Source organism: Rhinolophus sinicus, chromosome 1, assembly GCF_057876585.1.
Source record: "Rhinolophus sinicus isolate RSI-liver-muscle chromosome 1, RSI-T2T, whole genome shotgun sequence".
Lineage (NCBI taxonomy): Eukaryota > Metazoa > Chordata > Mammalia > Chiroptera > Rhinolophidae > Rhinolophus > Rhinolophus sinicus.
Window position 1 is genome coordinate 19,287,170 of NC_142501.1, and position 15,675 is coordinate 19,302,844.

At 42.4% G+C, this 15,675-nt stretch overlaps 1 protein-coding gene across 2 annotated transcripts in view; it reads left to right on the top strand.

Annotated features, from left to right (window-relative positions):
* GNPTAB (N-acetylglucosamine-1-phosphate transferase subunits alpha and beta) overlaps window positions 1–15,675 on the top strand; it is an 88,406-nt gene that overhangs the window by 20,609 nt on the left and 52,122 nt on the right. The window contains exon 1 of one of the 2 annotated variants that reach the window (XM_019732104.3): window positions 6,897–7,283. The exons of the other annotated variant lie outside the window; for it this stretch is intronic. Coding sequence (XP_019587663.3) covers window positions 7,167–7,283 — 117 coding nt within the window. The 5' untranslated portion in view covers window positions 6,897–7,166. Of the gene's footprint in view, window positions 1–6,896; window positions 7,284–15,675 lie in introns of those variants that run through there. 2 annotated transcript variants of the gene reach the window in all.

Consider the following 15,675-nt stretch of genomic DNA (forward strand, 5'->3'; position numbering starts at 1 on the left):
CGAAGTCTCAGCTGAACTGAGCTGCCAATGGAGCTGGTGACTGTTTTCAGAACCACACATCTGCTAAAATAGGTGTCCTTTGTCCTGCCTCTCTCCCTATATCACTCACTTCCAGATTAAAACCTTCTGTAAATTCATCTGATTATGGGAATCTACATCTCATCCGAAACCCTGGTTTCAGGGATGTACCAGTTCTGGATTGTTGCCTGTCAGCTGCAGAGTCACCGTTTTAGAACCTGCTCTGTGATAACCGACTGGACTCTAAGCATTTCTCCTTTGTAGTGTTAGGCTTTGCCAGTAGAGGGCGTTGGAGGGATAGTGCAGTAAGAAAGGGGCTTTTACTGATTCCAGTGCGTGGTTTTGTTTTTTCTTTCTCCTGCTGTCTGGTGGGTTAGTGTACCAGTAAGTGAGGAGGACATCCGTGGTGCTCTGCCCCAGCCATGGCCGCCCAGGGAGCACAGTTACCACCCTGACCTAGGCCTGGAACCACCTTGCTACAGTTTCCCGGATGTGGACACTGTGTGCCCAGGACAGGCACCCCTAGCAGAGCCTGAACTTGGAATGTGCACGTGCCTCCCATGCCAACATTTATGGGAGGCAATAAAATTAGCATGTAGAAGGAAGTTTATAGTTTTGAAACATTTGCAAGAAACAATAAAGACAGCAAACTAAGCTAAGTATTAAATTTGAGAAACTGGTTCAAGAGCAACGGAGAAAATTCAGAGAATGAGGGGAAAGGAAATTATAAAGATAAAGGCACAAATCAATGAACTAGAAACCCACAGAAAAATAGACTGAATGAGCCAAAGGGTAAGTGAACAAAAATGTTTAGAAAAAAGTTGAGAAGATACAAAGGAATACTACACAAAATGAAACAGAGTAAATGACCATAAACATAACAAAGATTTTAAAACCTAATTATAACTTGAGTTCATTTCTGGAAATCCCCCATACCAAAGTATTTGGTCCAGGTCCAGAGAGTTTCCAAAGTGAGTCCTACCTCAAAAGTTAAAGTTGTCCTCTGTATCGCTCTAGTTTCCTCTATTAACACATTGCAATTCAGTTCATCAAAACCTTAATAGTTGCCAACACTGTACTTGGTCCCTTTTGTAAGTGCAAAATACATTCATTTATATAATACATTTTTTATCAATTGGTTACTCTAAGCAAGGCACAATAGTAAGGACGGGGATATGAATATGTTATTAATATAATAAGGTGGGCAAGTCTCCTTTCTTTATGATGCCTATATTCTGTGGGTGAGGCATACAAAAAAAACCCACAAATAAATATCACATAAATAGAATAAAATATGGTCACACTTATGTGAAAAGTGCATATATTTGTTTGTATATGTCCACGATCTCTCTGAAATCACAAAAAATAAACAGTGGGACATGTTGTGTTTTTGCTCTTGGTGTTCTAGCAGAAGCAATTAAATTGCTTAATAATCTTGTTTTATTTATTAGTTTTCAAAAAATTAAATGCTGTCCTGGCTTTCTTTTTTAGAATAAAAAAGAAGGGGATGAGGTGACTCGCAACAGGCTTGTGTTTCATGAACATACACTATTTATCCTGAAAGGAGGGAGGGACAAAATCAAAATATGTTTCTTAGCAACAAACAAGTTTTTCAAGCCTAAAACTCAAAAGTAAAAGCATTTCACAATGTGAACCTTTTACCTTTTCACCTGAATAAAGCAAGGACTCAACTAAATACAGATTTATTAGGAGTTATTTTAACATTGCTTAAGCTGCTAGTTAAAGCTTTTTGTTTAGATTCCATTTTCTTACTAGCGCAAGGTAAGGCTTTCCAAGGACACAGTTGTATAATATATATACAACTTGTATGTTTTGTAGGCTTGGGGCCAGAGGTTCTTCTTTGTGCAGGATTATTTACTTTGGTTCATTTTTCATCATGGCTGAGCATAAGGAGGCCCAAAGATGGTTGATGTTTTAGGGCCCAGTCAAAGCATTTTCCTTGTCTTCTGAGTTTTGAACCAATTGAGAAAGCCATGCAAGGTACAGACAGACAGAGATCAAAGCATCAGCTTTAGCACTGATAAAGTTAACTGGAGAAGGTTGTTTTACCTCTGCAAGTGGGCAACCCGCATTTCATCCCTGACTGAGACAGACTTTCTAGGCCCTGGCCCTAGCCCAGGCCCCGGGCACTGATTCTCCCATGCTTGGCAGGTAGAGCATCAGAACTCCCATCTCTGGCAGACCAACTCAGCCCCTCTCAACATCAGTCGGGTATATTCCGCATCTTCTGGAGTGAGAGGTGGCAAGACAGACCGGGAGTGTTAATAAAATACTGAAAGAAAAAAGTGTCTTGAAATGAAATATAGTCATTGCAAACTCCTTGCTATGTAAGCCCTCTGATTTTATTCTATTAGATGGTACTGTCCAAACCCCTTCTATCTGAAGACCCTGCAGGCACACTGCGGTTCAACTCTTACTTTCACGTGGGACATTAACATTTCTGAAGAGCTTACAGGGTTCTACCTGATTTTGATAAGATTCTGCCCATCCCAGGATTTATCCTATGGGAGCAAGGAACTTGGAAGTGCAGAAGGGTCAGGAGAGGAAAGAATAAATCTTGCTTAACCAATCTTGCCTTGGTTTTAATCTCAACAAAATTCAAATTGTTGGTCAACAGTCTGGCTGTTGCTTTAATTAGAGTATTGCATACTCCAGTACGGGCAGGTAATACAATTGGGTGACTCAGGCTGGGTGTCACAAATACACATAAGAATATCTTCATTTCTACACACATGCCAAACCCCCTCTTTACTGGAATCATATGGCTCTCTGTGCTTTCCATTTACTACTTTTGATAAAAGTGTGTGTGCAAATATTTCTCACCAGTGCAGTAAATTATAGTCCAAGCACTATGATAAATGTCAACTGACCCTAAGCCTCAAGGTTGGGGAGATGAAACACAGTGACATATGAGTCACGGTGAGCACATGTCATACAAAGGAGTCCTTACTTAGCCACAGCTAATTGTTGCCTTGTGGAAATGTGGCCCCAGCATGTCCAGATTTTTCCATTTATTCAGAAGAAACTAGAAATTAGAATTAGGATTTGTCAATGAAATCTCACAATTTTAAAATACTTTAAAAATTTTTCTGGTCAACTATAACTTATCTGTAGGCCATAAGTTTATCATGTGTGATTTATGTTAGATTACTCTTTTTTTATGCCCTAGCCAAAGATTAATCTTCTTTTTTTATAATCAAAGAGGCTTTTCTTATGTTTGAAGTTTTCATCTGAATGTTAAAAAAATAAAAACTATTAGGGAAAGAGCATATTGAAAAGAAAAAATACTTTTCTTGATTTTTGTTACAGATCCTGTAGCTGAAAAATTGGACAAGTTCACCAATAATAAGAATATAGCATCTTGGGACTAAGGGAACCCGTTTCTGTAAACTTCATAGTTCACTAGAGCCTAAGGTATTAACTCCCCAATTATTCCTATCGTCAGTAATTATTCCATTTTGGAAATACATCTAAAATATTTATTGTATGCCTGTTCTTCCTCTGGTGTACTCCGTCTAGAGAATCAGCACTTTCATCCACTTAGCTGTCCATGTTAAAATTTTAAGTCACGATTGACATGCTTTCCCTACCGCATGTGATTAGTCACCAAGTTCTGGCAGTTCAGTTGACTAAATACACCTAGGTTCTCTCCCTTGACATCGTCCTGACCCTCCTCCAAGCTACCATCACCTCTTGCCTGTATTCTCCAGTAGCCTTCCACATAGAGTGCCAGAGTTAGCAAATAAAAATACAAAATATCCAGTTAAATTTGAATTTCAGATAAATAACAATTTTTAGTATAAGTCCCAAATATTGAATGGGATAAACTTATACTAAAAATAAAGTATTTGAAATTCAAATTTAACTAGGTGTTCTGAATTTTATGTGGCAAGTGTATTCCTACCCGTCTCTCTTTAACTCCTGGGGTCCCCTCCAATACATTTTCCACACCACAGTTATGATGATTCTTTAAATTCCTATCTGATCATGTCAAAAAACTTTTTGGTTTTTATTAAAATATTTCATTATCTTTAGGATGAAGTCCTTTATTCTTAAGATAGCCTTCAAGGCCCTGCTAACCTCTCTAGCTCCATCTTATTGCATTTCCAGCCCCTCTTGCCTTAGATCAGAGCCTTCAACATGCCAGCCCTGCCTAAAATACACATCCCTTCCTATTTCCACCCCTCCATCTTTAGTCTGGGCTTCAGCATCACCTACTCCAGGAAGACTTCCCTGATCTCCCAAGCTAGGTTAGTTCCCTTCACAGTACTAACTCAATACTTGTCCCTCTAGAGTGTAAATTCCAGGAAAGCATGAACTGTATCTTTCTAGGTCATCCCTCTAGGTATCTAAGTCAGTACTAGGTATCCTCAGTGCCTGGTAAAATGCCCAGCACTGAGTGTTCCTTGATAAATGATAAATAAACACTAAATATCACTTGAATTTTTCTCAAAGATTGGGGTCACTACTCTATGACCCGTTATCCTATTGCCCTGGGAGACACTGGTGCCTCCACTGTATCTCTCTGTTCTTGCCTCTACTCTATTGACCCCAGGACAATTATGCTTTTTGAACCAGCTTGACTTCTTTAAAAAAAAATTTTTTTTCCTTTTCTCACTTTCTCAAGATCATCACAGGCACTTCTTGTTTGGAGGGATGGGAAAGAAAGTTCCTATTTTTTTTTCTTTCTTTTCTAACCTGCTATGGACTGAGAAGCCAAATAACAAAGTTTCTCAGAATTATATTTTCAGATTTTGACAGAGGAACTGAGGGGTTCTCCTAAAAGCAAAACTCCTGGGTTTCAGTGGGTTTCTGACAGTCTTTTTCTGTCTTGGTTTTTCTGGCTCTTTTAGGTTGCCATGTAAAAGATTCCCAGATAAATGAGATGCTCCTGTCCATTTTCCCCATTGTTCAGATACTGATAGTTTAAAATAATGTCTACAAATTTCATATTGCTAAATTCATCTTCTTGAACTGCATGTTTAATCAGCTCATTCCCCTGGTGAAAAGCCTCAGGGCTTATAGAACAAAGTCAAATGCTGTATTCTTCTCTTGACTTTTCCAACACTCAAAATGTCCCAGGACTGAAGTGCTTTCATGAATTATTTTATTTAACTTTCCTACTATCTCTGTATGGTAGCTACCCAGATGTATCATATTACACCCACGTTTATTTTACTCAAGTTCAACTGAATGGCTCAGGAGGGACAGAGAGAGTGAGCTAGAATCAGTTCTCTAGAAGAAAGGTCTTCTACAGTACGGACATCCTTGAGGCTCTCTAGTTGGAGCATAAAGAGATAGAAAAAAAAAAAGGGTAAATTACACTACCACAAAGCATACTTTCTTAGAAACATAGATTCTAGGGTAGGGCCAGGACTAGGGGAGCGAGGCACTTGCTTTGGGTGCAAAATTTAAGGGAAAGACCAAATCTCACTAAGTAAGACATAATATTTTTGTGCAATATTTAAAAAGATCAAAATTAATGTGAAATAGCCACAGAGAACAAAGTATCAACATTTTAAACAAAGACAGAATCTGACCTTGCATTTGCAGGGCTCACCACCCCCTAATCCCAGCCTTGTTGTAGAGCCTAAGTATTAGGTTCAAATAACAATTCTGTCATTCACTGGTTGTGTGGTATTAGACAGTCATTTAACCACTTTGTACCTCAGTTTCTTCATCTATAGAATGGGGATAATCATGCTATCTACCTCATAAGATTGTGAGGATTAGATGAGTCCCGGCCACAGCAGCTCTTAAGTAAATGCTGGCCATCATTGTTGTGGCAACAAGCATCTTAACAGAGTCCTGAGTCCTACTGAAAGGCAGATGGTTTTATATCTATTACTACCCTTGAAAAGACCTTGGCGCTGTTTAAGTGTCTCATACAACTGTCATAATTTTTGTCATGTGTGTATAACATGTATATCAGCTTCTCCTAAGGAAAGATGAAAAGAATTGACTGAAAAGTATAAACATTTTACCTTGGATTGGAACAAAGGTAGTAATCCCTTTTTCAAGTCTGTTAATTTCATCTGACTATCCGGTTGAATACATACATATTTTGAGTGTATCCTGAAATTGGTTCTGAAGATAATTCAAAAAATTCTATAAATGATGGCAACACTGGGTAAGTGTTTTGTTTCCCTAACTAGATTCAAGATAGAAATCATATTAACTCGGGTATATTTGGCAAAAAAAAAAAAAAAAAAAAAAAAAAAAAAAAAAAAAAAACTCTCCCAAATAAGAGGTGCCCAGGGTAGGCCCTCCTAGAAATCACCTGATGCTAAAGTGGAAATAACTGAGCACCTCTGCGTAGTCCCCTCCCCCCCGACCCCCCCCACCCCGTACATCGCACGATTTCTGTAACATTTTTGCACTCGCAATTTACGTGCTTCCGAACTAAACTCTCTGGGAACAGTGGCCAACTGTAGCTCATTTCTGAAAACCCGACACCAAGCACTATGCCAGGCACTGGACACTAAATATTTAATTAACAAATGAATGAATGAATTTTGGTTTTGGCACATTTAGCCCAAAAGTTTCCTCCTCCAAGCAATGCGGTTAGAGAGACAGAGGGGAAATGAGCTCCATACAGCATTTCCTCTCAACCTTGTGAAAAAGCATAATTTCCCAATTATTGTAAATGAAGAAAGGGGTTTGTGCACGAAAGTATTCATGGCATTATAGCGTCATCTGTGACACAGAGACCTTGCAGGGACCGGCCCACGGTTTTTCGAGTCCCCAGCCCAGACCTGAGAGCCGCCGCGCACGCGCAGAGCGGGAGAGCGCTCGCCTGCCCTCCTCCCCTCCGTCCTCCAGGTGGCGCTGGCGGCCCCACCGCCGCCGCCGCCGCCGCCTCTCCCCTGGCCAGACCCGGGCGGCGCCGGCCCCCTCGCGGGCGGCGGGTCCGCCTCCGCTGCGCGGAGGGCGTGGGCTCCCGGCTCCCGGAAGCGGTGGCTGCGGCGCGGAGCCCAGCGGCCGTCGGTCTCCGGAGCGGCAATGTGCGGCTGCCGGAGGCTGTGACCTGAACGCGGCGGCCCGATCGTGGCCGCTGAATGGCGGCTCGTTGAGGCGGCGGCTCTGGCTCTGGCTCCTCCGGGCGTGGCGTGGCGGCGGCCGGGGTGATGCTGCTCAAGCTCCTACAGAGACAGACCTATACCTGCCTGTCCCACAGGTATGGGCTCTACGTCTGTTTCGTGGGCGTCGTTGTCACCATCGTCTCCGCCTTCCAGTTCGGAGAGGTGAGTAGCGGCGCGGGAGCTCCGGCCTTGAACCCGGGCGACCCCGGAGCGCCCCGCCCCTGCCTCGCGGAGCCCCGGGGCACCCCGAGCTCTGGCGCACGGGGTTCTCGCTTCCCCATCCTCCCTGCCGCTCCGGGGACAAGTCCCAGAGCCTGTCCTTTCCCCGGAGGCGCGGAGAACTCCGATCTCCTCCGCAGGCTCAGGTTTCAGCATCTGGGGTTGAGCTCTCTCGTCCTCCCTACGGTTTGTGGGGATAGGCGCTGATTTCCATTCCCTCCAGGTGTTTTCTGCAGGGTCCCCAAGTCACTTGACTGTATCCCCCAGGAATTATCCTTCACGAAGCCCCCTCCCAGGACCCAGAGTCGGTGTCTTTTCCCATTCCTCAATTCTCATTCCTTGCCCTTCCTGCTGTTTTCCTCCGCTGGTGTCACCTTCCTAATCTTTTCACCTTTGACATAGGCACTTCTTAATCTAGTTTCTTCCTTGATCTCAAAACGTTCTCCAAGGGGCGCGTGTTTCTCTGCCTGTAATTTGCGGTGGGGAGTGGGTGCTGCCCCCAAATTTAAAGGACTTACTTGTGCGAGGGGACTCTTTGCATTTTTTGCTCTGTCATTTGGAACAGCTGTACACCTTCAGTTCGGCTTACGGGCAGATGTGCACACACGGATGTGAGAGATCTCTTGGTAGCTCCAAAAGGTAGCGCCAAACCCTTTTCCCTACCTGGGGATCTCCTGAGTCTAGGGCCCCTTCACGTGACCAGGACACCGTCATGGTCTTGGACTCCAGCACCGGGACCTCTTGGGAGCCAGCACAAGCCGTTGGGTCACAGGATTGGCTAATAATTTAGACTCAGATCACACGAGCCCGGCCTTTCTTGACCTGCTCTTAGTTAATGTGCGATGAAGTAGTTCTGTCAGACTGTAAATTCCTGAGAGGGTCCAACAACAGGTTTGGGAGGTTTCGGAAGCACGGGTTTAATAGATTTTGTACCCCTCTGGATATACACTTTAAACATATTATTGAATGCAACAACCCTTTGGTTTAGGGTGGATAGTTATTTAATTATCGACCCTCTGATACCGTATTCTTTATCATAAGCAAGTGTGCAGTGACGGTGAGTGGGTCAGAACTGGGGGAGTACACGTATGTGATTTTAGAGTACACCATTTTTTAAAAGAAGTGTCTAGCAGCTGGGAGAAGAGTTGTATTTTAAAGTCAGAAATCTGACTCCTTGTGTATATGTATGATATATATATATGGTCGCAAAAGGTTTTAAGATTAACAGAATGATTTTTAGAAATGCCACAGTATACATTTGCTTGAAGTCTGTACCCATGCTGGATTGTAAGCTCCATAAGGAAAGGTACTGTCTGTTTAACTACCTACTGTAACCCTGGCCCAGGCAGTAATACTGTGCAAGTACTGCCACAGTATGCAGTCTAAATATTTGTTTAATGAATGAATGAATGATATGGCATGATTTCCAGGCACTTTTAGTAGTTCTTGGTCTAGGGGCTGATAAAAATAAATTTAATAAGTACAGGTGAGAAAGTGCCTGGGACTTGTAAGTGTGGAATATGTAACTAATATACCACCTGCTGTTCTATCTTTGTTTTGTGTGTTGCAACTTAATATAGTGAATGTGTCTATGCATAGTTAAGTCTTATTACTGATAGATACTTTTTTTGGCCATGAGTAATTTAAATTAGCTGTTTATTAACAACCCTGTAGTGTGAAGGTGACTTAAAGGAATCCTTTATTAGACTTTTTCATTTTATATATTCAACATCTGGTCATTTATTTACTAAAAGAAAGACCTTTTTTATTTTTCAATTACAGTTGACATTCAATATTATTTTATATTAGTTTCAGGTGTATAGTATAGTATAGAGGTTAGACATTTATATAATTTACGAAGTGATTTCCCCCTGGTGAGTCTAGTACCCACCTTGCAATACTCATAGTTATTGTAATATTATTGACTATATTCCCAATGCTGTACTTTACATCCCTGTGACTATTTTGTAACTACCAATATGTACTTTTTAATCCCTTCACCTTTTTCACCCCGTCCCCCAACCCCTCCCATGTGGCAATCATCAGTTTTGTTCTTTGTAGCTATGAGTTTGTTTCTGTTTTGTTTGTTCATTTATTTTGTTCTTTAGACCCCACATATAAGTGAGATCATGTGGTAGTTGTCTTTCTCTGACTTATTTCACTTAGCATAATAGCCTTTAGGTCCATCCAGGTTGCCACAAAGAAAAACATTTGTCAGTCTTGAAACGGCGACAGATCTTAAAGTTTGGAACAGACAAAAGAAATGAGGCAAAGAATGTTAATAGGTGACATGGGAGGTAGAGACACTAGCTCAATACCACTAGTATATCGCCTGTAGTTAATTTCTACAGCACAGTGGAAAGAAAAGCTACCGGATTAGGCAGATCCGGGTTTGAATGCTGATGTCTGTATTCATGTTCATGATAATAGCCAATACACGTGCCAGGCACTCTGTTAGCTGCTTTATTTACATTAACTCATTTAATCCTCACATCACCTCTGTGAGATGGATACTGTTATTATACCCATTTTACAGGTGAGGAAACTGAGGCATTTGCACAAGTTAGTCCATCCAGTTCATGGTACAGCTGAGCTTTCAACCGAGGTAGTATATGACCCCAATGGCTGTACTTTTAAGCACGTCTCTTTATGGTCTGTCAAACAGCCCACGTTGTCCCTTGTATGATCTTGGAAAGGGTACTTAACCTCTCTGAACCTCTGCTTCCTCATCTTTAAAATGAAGGCAAGAATACCTTCCATGCAGGTTTGGTATGAGGACTAAATAAGACCTGTGTATAAAGTAATACACACAGTTCCTGGCCCGTGAGAGACTCTCATAAAACAGTAGTAACTGCTGCTGCTATTATTATCATCATCAACTATTTTATGTCTTTAATCCTTATTTTGAAATAGAATACTCTCATCATACAGTGGATATTACCAAGTTGTTAATAACTTCACTAATTGTAATGGATAAAAGGACTATTATTTATCATTATTAACTGTGAGTTCATTAATATCTTTCTTCCCCCGCTCTTAGAATAAGTGATCTTGGTTCCTACTTTTTGATAAACCCTTTGTACACTCATCCAAGTTTTGAGACAGAAAAGGGGAATTGAGGGAGGGATGTATTTTAAAAATACATTTTAAAAAATTTGCCTTTCGGGGTGGCTGGTTAGCTCAGTTGGTTAGTGTGGTGCTCTTAACAAGGTTGCCGGTTCAATCCCCACATGGGCGACTGTGAGCTGCACCCTCCACAACTAGATTGAAATAACTACTTGACTTGGAGCTGATGGGTCTTGGAAGAACACATTTAAATAAATAAAAGTTATTAAAAAAAAAAAGACATATACGCAAATATCCATACAAATATTACTTAAAAAAAAAAAATTTCCCCTTAAGTTTAATATTGATTCTCCACAGTGTTTTCTGGAGAACCCCTGCCAACTCTGATCAAACAAAAGCAGAGCTGGATCCATACCCACAGGGAGGGCAGTCAGGGTGGGGGGGTCTAATTTCCACTGAAGTCCATTACCTTGGGGTGAGAATTTGTCTGTAAACTGTGCAGTTGCCTTGGGCAAATCATGTGGCCTCTGGGAGTCTAGTTCTCTCATCTACAAGTGAGGGCACTAGATTGACTGTGCTCTTAAGATCCTTTTTGTCTCAGAAAGTCCTGATGTAAATATTCGTCCTCTGTTGTTGATATTGATACTTTAAAACATAGCTTTTGAAGTAAAAATTTCAGGGCCATCATTCTTTGGTTGAATTATTTATATACATTATTTTTATACAAATTTACAATCTCTCATCTGAAACTTTTGGAACTACTAATTTACCTGAAAACATCAGAATCTTTTACAGTGGAACATATGCCTGTTCACACTCAGTGAGGAAAATAAAGACTATAAATAACTTCAAGTCAGTTTAGACTAAGTTTTGCCACCAGATAAATTCAGGTCAGGTCAAATTTTGCTGCCAAATAGACACGGAAAGATCTTCACAGTTGAGAGCTTTTTGGAGTTCAGAATTGTGAATAGAGGGTTGTAAATCACTGTTGATCAGATTGAAAACTGGGTCCAGCTCACGTTATGTTCAGCCTCCGTGACCAGTTAGTTTCTCGTACTGGCCCAATTTCAAGAAAGAAACTAGTTACCATGTTTGTACTTGAGTAGTTCAGTCATTGAACAGAAATATTTTGAGTGTGTTCTTGGCCAAAGGCAACAAACAGGTGAAGTCGAAAGAGACCTGGCCTGAGAGTTGGGAGGCAGCCTCTGGCCTGGTTCCGGCGCCAGTGATGCTCAGTGGTTCCCAAACTGCGTCAGTCCAGCGCCTCCTGGGTGGGGGCAGCCATTCTTACCTGTTTGGTATACATTTCTTTTTGGGGTGGAGAAAGGTTTCATTGTTAAAAATAACGTTTTAAAACTTCTAGATTTCTAAGACCCCCCACTTTAGCTGTAATGTTGTATGAATATACATTTATTAGGTGTTTAACATGAGAAAGCATGAACTATAACGGAGTTTGTGCTACAGAGAAAATGCAGGTGGCCTCACAGTCTTTTTTTAAATGGTCTCTTTTGGGGGTGGGATTGCGAGAAATATGCAGCCCAGCTAACTGTCAAAGCAGTGACCTGGTCATATTCCCTGCTGTATTCATAGCACCCAAAATGAATGAATGGAAATGATCTTAATGACATCCCTTCAAATTCATTTCCAGTATAGGTAAGTTTTCTGTTCTGATGCAGACCATCTGTAGCTAACCTTTTCTTTCTCAGACATGATTCGTCTGATTATACTCTGTATGGTAGAAGGTGGTATCTGGGATACAGAGAATTATGGCGCATCCTTGACCATCTTTGTCTAGTTGAGATGAGGCTGTGATATACACATGGAGAACAATAAAAGGGAGCAGGCAATTGAATGACTGAGTAGGCACCCACTAATCACTTAGAAAATCAGAGGAAGGGAAGAAAATTATGGAGTGAAGCATCCTAGAGGAAGCTGAGACTTTTAGAAGGAGGCAGGAGCCTTTTCTTTTTGAATCATTAGTGGTTTAAAACTGCTGCTGGTATTAGCAGCACGAGGTTGAGACAGAATTCCAACTCAGACCTGGCTTCATAAAAGAGAAAAGGTAGTGTTTTTGACTTGTGTAGTTGAAAAATAGAGGGTGAAACTTCTGGCAGGCTTGGGTCGAGGTGCTCAAATGATGTTATCAGAAGTCTCATTTTTGTCCCTGTTCTTCCCCTCTGTTGGTTTAGTTCTCAGGCAGGTTCTGTCTACATGGGAGCAAAGATTGCTGCCAGCAACTTCAGCTTCTGGTCTACCATTTAGTAAGTCAGGCAAAGAGAGCTTCTCTGCCTGCTGCTGCTAGCTAGCCCCAGAGTGGCCTGCCCAGCCAGGTCACGAGTGCCCTTGCTATTCACCACCTGGATCTTCCCCAGAGCTGGGGGAGTGAGCGGGGCCATCAGTCTCAACTGAGCCACATGATCCAAGAGGGGGTTCCCGGAAGGGAAATCACAAGGCTGTTATCAAAGAAGGGCGAGAGCAACAGATGTCCTAGACACTGGCTGGAGCCAAAACCTATTTCCTGTCCTTGGGCTTCACATTGACAGTGTGACTGCGATCGCTGTTAGCCCTTTACTTTGTTCTAGAAGATATAAAAGTGGGTTGTTTCCATTTTTAATATCTTACAAATTTCGGTATCTGTGAAACTTGTCTTCTTGGATGGGTGTATTAATACGGAGTTTTGTTAAACACAGCTCAAGTGTGCCCTCATAAATCTTTCAGTAACGATTCAGCATATATCTTTAATGTGGTAATTTGATAGCTGTATTTGGTTTGACTTACTATGAGGTCTTACTTTGTTGATCTTGTTAATGAACTTTAGCATCTAAGAGAAAAATCTTCACCTGAGCTTTTTGCAGCACCTGGTACTCCACACATTTGGAAATTCTCACTCCTTTCTTTACGAAGACCACCCTCCCTGTTCTCCTTGCCCACTCACTGTTCCTTCTGTCTTCAATGCTGGGATTCCCCAGGCTTTGCTCCTTGGCCATCTACTCTCATGGGGGATGTCAGGTTTCAGACCCTGGGCCAGACATTTGTGATTCTCCAATCTCCAGCTGCCTCGCCAACAAGCCTCGTAATGAGAGACAGATTAAAAGCATACACGTTTATTTAATCTAAGTTTTACATGATGTAGGAGACTTCATAAGGAAATGGTAAACCTGAGTTTTTAATGCTAGGTTTGATGAAGACTGGAGAGTCGTGATAGGACGTAAAAGGATATGAGCTAAATATAGAAAGCTGGGGAAATGCAGTCCTGCTCATTCAGAATTCCTTTCAGTGTCCCTCTGTCTTCTGAGAGAAGGACACTCCTTTCCTCTAGGTGCAGAGAAGGCACCTCTAATAAAAGGTCTTAAGACCTGCTTCAGGGACGGTCAGAAAATTCTTCCTGCAGCTGCTGTTTCTCAGTTCCTTCAGCGTGAAATATTCCTGATGCCAAGGGAGCATGATTGGGGGTAGCATGCCCTGCCTATCAGTGCAGAATGGGGGGGTGCAGGCTGATTCCAGCATGGCAGCAACCTCTCCCTGGTCCTCAGAGCAGGTAGCCAACCAGCCTTTCCTGTTTCTCAGGTGGGAGACAGATGTGGCATCCACCCAACTGCACGGACCTGCAGTGGGCTCTCTTGGTCTTGCCACTGAGTCCTTTTCCTGGGCTTGAGGTGATGGGAAAAGAGATTTCCACCCCTCCCCTTTAGATGCGGTGGAGCATGATTCCCAGAATGCCAGCAGCTTCCAAAAACCGAGTTTTCAACCACCTCCTCAGGAAACTTTGCATATTCTTGGTTCAACACTTCTCTTTGAACTGTGGTGTCTGGCATTGTGGAGCCTTAGAAGAAGCCTTTCTTTCCACCATGCACAGCTTCTTAATGCAGGTAGCAGTTAATTGAGCTTGCCCAGGAGATGAAACTTATTTGCCGTTTCTGTACTCAGCATCCTGAACACAAAGGTGGTATCCTTCTTATCTTGGAATCCCTGTGCCACAGCTGAGCGCCGCCTGCATCATCCATTCACTTAGTACAGTTATTGTTTGAGCACTGTGGGAGGCCCGTGGGCATAGAGCAGTGAGCAGAGCCCACAGGTTCCTGCAGACACATTCAGGCATTAAATGCTACTTAACTAACAATTGGGAGAAATGCTACAAAGAAGAGGGTGTTGTGGGAGAGACCAGCAGTGAGAACCCAACCCGACTGGTGGCTGGGTCAGGAGAAGCTTTCTTTATACTGTTTGAGTTCAACTTTGAAGGGTCAGAATTGCCCCCAAGAAGCACTTGGCAATGTTTGGTGACATTTTGGGTTGTCATGACTGGGGGTGGGGTGAGATTGGTGCTACTGGCATTTATGGGGTGGAGACCAGAGATTCTGCTAAATATCCCACAATGCACAGGACAGCCCCCACAGCAAAGAGTATCCAGCCCAAAATGTTAATAGTGTTCAGGCCTTGGAAACCATGTGAAGGGCTTGAAGTTGGGGTACATGTGAGAAGGTGAAGAGAGGCCCATGTGCCTGGAGGGTGGGGAGCAAGAGGAAGTGTGAACCTAGAGGAGATTGGTGCGTTGGTTGTGCCCTGTTCTCAGCACTTGGTAGAATAGGTGTTCAGGATTTGAGTGTTTGTCCTGAGAACAATGGGAATACCATCCAAGGTTAGTACCTTGTTTCCCCAAAAATAAGACCTAGCCGGACAATCAGCTCTAATGCGTCTTTTGGAGCAAAAATTAATAGAAAGCCCAGTGTTGTATAAGACTCAGTCTTCTAGTATAATAAGACCGGGTCTTCTATTAATTTTTGCTCCAAAAGGCTCATTAGAGCTGATTGTCCGGTCTTATTCTAGGGAAACAAGGTATGTACTGGTATCCAGGGGCTGGAGGCCAGGGATGCTGCTGGACATCCTAGGATGCACAGGGCAGCCTCCACAACAAAGAGTTGTCAGGCCTTAGATGTTAATAGTGCCAACGTTGAGAAACACTGAACGAGAGGAAGCACGGATATCTGCAGGACAGAGTGGGAGACTTGGACTAGGCTGGTGGAAGGGTGTATTAAGAGAAGTGGACAGACCTGAGACCTTTAGAAGGTAAGACCACCTGGTCTTTTTGTTCCATTATGTGCCAGACATCCTTGGGATACAAAAATGAGCAAGATAGACAAGTTCCTTTGCTTTCCCAGATCCTAACTATAGGTGCTCAATGAATATTTGTTGAATGAATACTTATAAAAATTTATTTATTTTTGCTCACTGATTGTGATTGAGCCTAGAGAGGAAAGGTGGTTTAAATGAA